This window comes from Octopus bimaculoides, chromosome 24 (genome assembly GCF_001194135.2).
Source record: "Octopus bimaculoides isolate UCB-OBI-ISO-001 chromosome 24, ASM119413v2, whole genome shotgun sequence".
Taxonomy (NCBI): Eukaryota; Metazoa; Mollusca; class Cephalopoda; order Octopoda; family Octopodidae; genus Octopus; species Octopus bimaculoides.
In genome coordinates this window covers 31,529,893-31,535,272 of record NC_069004.1, presented here as the reverse complement: position 1 = coordinate 31,535,272, position 5,380 = coordinate 31,529,893, and the positions used below count along the sequence as shown (strand labels likewise).

Below are 5,380 nucleotides of genomic sequence, written 5' to 3'. Positions count from 1 at the left end.
ACCGCTACCAGAGTAGCACCACACACACACACACATAAATTTAAATAGCGGTTAAAATAGCCTCATTAAGGGATAAAAATACCCAATGAATTACTGGTTCATTACGTATTTTTCTTTATAAATAGTAATATTCATAAAATAATAGGTTTAAGTATAAATCTTGTTTTATAAATATTCAAATTAAAATTCAGAAAATGGAGGTGAAGAGTTAATATAATTTATTAATTGCAAAATTAATAAATTAATTAATTGCTGCCATACAGCATGTGGTTTGTCAAATGCTTTTTCCCACAAGAGGTTTCATAAATGTCCAGGCAGCAGTCCTGTTAAGCATCACAGATTCTACAGTGGCATGGAAGAAGGTACTTTTAAACACTGGGTAGTGATGACTTCCAGATGACATTGGCCATTGAGAATAGCCCATGTTTTCGCAAGACATATTTTTACAATCTTTTCAGTTAAAATGAAGGACTAGTGACCCTGTACCTTCGTTTTAACTAAATAAATCTGAGAAAGAGGGACTCTGCCCTTCATTTAAATTAAATAAGTACAGGTATGGCTGTGTGGTTGCAAAGCTTGCTTCCTAATCATATGGTCTTTGGTTCAGTCCCACTGCATGGTACCTTGAGCAAGTGTCTTGTACTATAGCTCCAGGTAAACCAAAGCCTTGTGAGTAGATTTGGTAGATGGAAACCGAAAGAAGCCCATTGTATGTGTGTATAATGTTGTGTGTTTATGTATATACTGGTGTGTGTATTTGTGTGCTCTCTTGTTTAGACATCACTTGATGATTGTAAATCAAATGAGGGTTGATGACAGGAAGGGCATCCAGCCATAGAAAACCTGTGTGGACAAATTCTGACTGACCCATGCAAGCATGGAGAAGTGGACATTAAATAATGATGATGATGAGGAGGAGGAGATCTAAGAAAGGGAATGCACTGCCCATAGCTTGTCACAATCTCATATTCATGCCATTTGTCCTCTCACCTGGTCAGATTAACACCTGATATTTGAGCGGCTTTTATCTTACCTGTTGTTGTTTTTCCAAGTTATTAAATGTTCATTGTTGTTGTTGTTGTTATTTCCAATGACAGGTCACAGAACTGGCTTACGGTAAAGTTGTTGTGATGGAAGACATGGCTCAGATGGCACAGTTTGTCTTTGATTTCTACAACTCCAAAGTTGATTCCCTCATGCGCCAACGAACTTTCGCCAAAGTAAGTGTTACCTGCTGCTTCGTTTCAGTATCTTGTCTCGTTATTTATTCATCTGCAGACAAAGAAATAGGAGTACAAAGTACATTGAAGTACTGACCACATATGTAGATGTAACCAGTAGTGTAAAATAGCTTGAAATACTGACCATATATGTAGATTTAACAGCCATTCTATTGGCGCCAGGCCTGAAATTGTGGGTGAAGGGGCTCATCAAATACATCAACCCCAGTGCTTAACTGGAACTGATATCATCAACCCTGAAAGAATGACAAGCAAAACTGTCCTTGGCGCCATCTGAATTCAGAGTGTAAAGACAGACAAAATGTCGCTAAGTATTTTATTTGGCATGCTAACGAATCTAGCAGCATACTGCCCTCCTAATAATGATAAGAGTAATCCTTTCTGCTATTAGCACAAGGCCTGGAATTTGGTGGAGGGGACAAGTTGATTACTCTGTTGATTGTTTCAGCTGGAATCCCCATCGTCATAACTGACAAAGCCAATCATGTACGTAAATGTATGTTATGCTGTATATATTATATTGTATGTTATGCTGTATATATTGAAGATATATAGTGGCAGTGTATATTTAATAGTATGTTTTGGTCTAGAATAAACCTAAGATTTCTGCCACATTCCTACCTAACTTTTACATTTTATTTCTTTTATTTACAGCGATGATGTTGGACAGAAATAGATTTTTCACAGAATCTTTGGCATCTTTAGTGTGAGAAACGAACAGACTCACGAACAGACAGACGGTTACCTGTCCTAGAACAGCTATGATTGACCAATGACTCATGTCTCATAAACAACAGACTTTACAGAAATCACTCCCTTCTCTCTCATTCATTCTTCTCATCCTTTTTTATTATAACCCCTTCTCTCTCTCTTTCTCTCTCTCTCTCTCATCTTTGGCCCTAAATTTCATATTTCAAATTCAAAAATATATTTCCCCAAGGTCCTTTACTTTGATCTTGTAACTCAGAAACAAATATTTTAATTTTAAAAACCAATGGAGTCCAGAAATTATAGAACAGGATTGAATGAATTTCAGCATTTTGTTGCATTATAGTCTTCTCTTCTGAATCAACTTTACCCTGGGATCAAACATAACTAAGTCCTACACAGCCCTCAGTTTAATATTTGAGATGACCATCGTGAGGTTAAATGCATGAGTTTTGTTTTGTACTTTCTCCATAATTGTCTTTTTACAGTTGTTTTTCTCATTATTGTTCAATTTTTGTGTTTATATGTTTCTTCTCCTAACAGCTTCAATAGAAGCTGTTGACACTGCTGGATTGAGTAGTTCTGTTGCTAGGTGTTGAAACTGCATTGACATTCAGTCAACAGCTGATGAAAGGATATTGAGTCTCTTTTGTGTTCATTTGGTTTTCACTCTCATCTTCTTTACCCACTTAATTCTGGGTAGATCGTGGGTCTTGTCAGAAGCAACCATCTCCAGTTGATCTGGATGGATTCTCAAGCAATACCAACTGATCTCATGGATGTTATCCGACCATCTTGCTCATGATCTACCCCTGGGTCTCATACTGGTATCTATCTGTCTGTGTGTGTGTGTGTGTGTGTGTGTGTGTATTGGTTGAAGGATATATGACAAGTGCTTCTAGCCAACAAAGAGACCTCTATACATGGTTGCTTAATCCGCTAAAAATAGCAGCCAAATTTTATTCAGATCCCACACTTCTGTCGTCTTAAAAGAAAAGGACAACACCAGGCAATGAGACCCTGGTCTCCATGTACGTAGGAAAAAAACAGGGTGGTCATGGATAGAATGCCTCTGATTATATGTCTGATCTATAAGAGCTGACTTGGGGCTAAACAACAACAAGGCAGGCAGGTACTTATTCTACTGATCCCTGGTTGGATGGAATTCATATTAACCCTTGGCAGGATTTGAAATCAGATATAGAAGGATGGAACTAAATACAGTTGTACATTTACTTCTCCTCTCCATTGTTTCAGACACTCCATTACCCGTACAATAATCGTCTTTACTGGTCTCGGTCATAAGTTTTTGACCATGCTGGAGCAATACCGTCAAAGGTTTTAGTTGGTTACTTTGACCCTGTTATTTGTTTCAATGAATGGTTGCTTATTTATCAATCTGGAAGGGACGAGGGCCACCAGCCATCTTTTTTTCTTTAGTAATTCTTGTATGGTGTTTAATATATTTAGATTTTCTTACACACAGTACACTTTCCAGGTCAATCCAATTAATACGTAAATAACAATTAATCCTTTTCTTAACATATTTCTATTGTTTCAATTAATTTTGAAAATAATGAAGAATTTAGTACAACTTTTTCATTATAAAGCTGGTGTTTGGAACATGAATTAACATGAAATTTTGAAGGAAGGTTTTAATTTAGATCACTTTAACCCTTATGTTACCATATCCTTGTTGGAATATACTGGCTTTGGTTCAATTAATTCTTAAAATAATGAAGAATTTATTAAAATAACTTTGTCGTTATTAAGCTGGAGTTTGGAACATAAATTAAAAATGATATTTTCATGAAAGATTTTTCAATTTAGATCTCTTTAAAACAAGAAAGTTTGTATCACAGAATCAAGAAAATTTTCAGGCGACTTAGTATCAGAACGGCTAAAGGTATCTTCCTTTCTCGAATGATGCAGTGATTCAGAACCAGCAGACCATCATGTCACTGTCTGTCTGTCTGTCTATCTATATACGGAGAGAGAAAGTTACGGGAGAGAGAGAGAGACTCACACAGTATCAACAGTTATTGTTAAAAAATGCTTGAAAAATAGCAAACTTCAAGAACAAAAAAATTCTATCCTACCCCTCATTTCAAACTGTTCTTCTTTCATCCATCTCGTACACTTCAAAAGAAACACTTCATCTCCATTTTACAAGTTTTGTATAATAATAATAATAATAACAATGATAATATCATCCTTTTCATCATTTGAATTCTGTTTGCCATACTGCTATACACGCATGGATTTATGTATGTATATGCATCTTTTGTTAAATAAAATATTAAAAAAAAAAATACATTAATAATCTTTGAATATTTTCATTATGATTTTTTGTTGTTTTTATTTTTAATTTTGTTATTTATTTTTAATGTTTTGATCAGTATTTCGTTTTCAATTCTTCAATCTAATACACATCATTACCATTCAACATCCGTCTTCGTTACTGACATGGAATCAATGACTTGACACGATCTAATGAGTCGGAAGATTTTTATCATAGTCCAATGTCTGTTTTGGTATGGTTCCTATGGCTGGAAGCCAACTACTTTACAGAGTGTATTGAGTGCTTTTTTTGTGGCACCCATACTGATGAGGTTGCCAAATGGCTCACAAGAATTTATTGACTCTGAAAAGATGAAAGGCAAAGTCGACCTCAGCAGAATTTGAACTCAGAACGTAAAGACATGAAATGCTGCTAAGCATTTTGCCCAGCATGGTAATGATTCTACCAGCTCACCGCCAAAACTGTATGTTAATCGTAGTTTCTTCTACACGAATTTTAACTCCTGGGATTCTATAAAAAATATTAATCAGCGAGGACAACTCTTTTGAATGCTCGAACGAACAAATGTTTAAAAATTTGTTATAATTACCTTTTTCTTTTAACTTTTATTTCTTAACACTATCGTTGAACTAGCATTGTTGAAAGATAAAACACTTCTTATTTAAAAAAAAAGACAAAACATGTAACTCGCTTCAAAAAATAAAGAAAAGTATAATTATTTTTCTGAAAGTTTAGTTCAGGGAATGTAGAATTGGACCAAAAGAAAATCCAAAAGAATGTTTGATACTACAGCGGAAGTGGTTGAGTTTTATAGTTGTGTGTTTTAATGGCGGGACGAAAGGAAAGAACAGCTAGTAAACTGCATCTTTCCGAAATTCATCGACTATTGACTCCTAGATATCGATAATAAAGTAACATTGTTTTATTGTCGTAGTATTGCAGCTATTTTGCCTGACAATGTCATTTTTTGTTTTGTTAAAATGTTTATTCTTTTACAATGCCATGCGTGCGACTGCAGTTTTATTTTATCATTCACTGAAGGTCACTAGAAGCAAAGGTATGCGTGTGGCTACTGATTTACTTGCATAAACTGGCACTCCGTCGGTTACGACGGCGAGGGTTCCAGTTG

General features: G+C 35.3%; 1 protein-coding gene across 1 annotated transcript in view; it reads left to right on the top strand.

Moving 5' to 3' along the window:
* Nucleotides 1-4,288, top strand: part of LOC106878040 (RNA helicase aquarius) — a 38,917-nt gene extending 34,629 nt beyond the window's left edge. Inside the window, exons 39-40 of the mRNA XM_014927129.2 lie at nucleotides 1,098-1,220; nucleotides 1,896-4,288. Of these exons, the coding sequence (XP_014782615.1) occupies nucleotides 1,098-1,220; nucleotides 1,896-1,901 (129 nt within the window). The 3' untranslated portion in view covers nucleotides 1,902-4,288. The remainder of the gene's footprint in view (nucleotides 1-1,097; nucleotides 1,221-1,895) is intronic.
* Nucleotides 4,289-5,380: the final 1,092 nt, after the last annotated feature.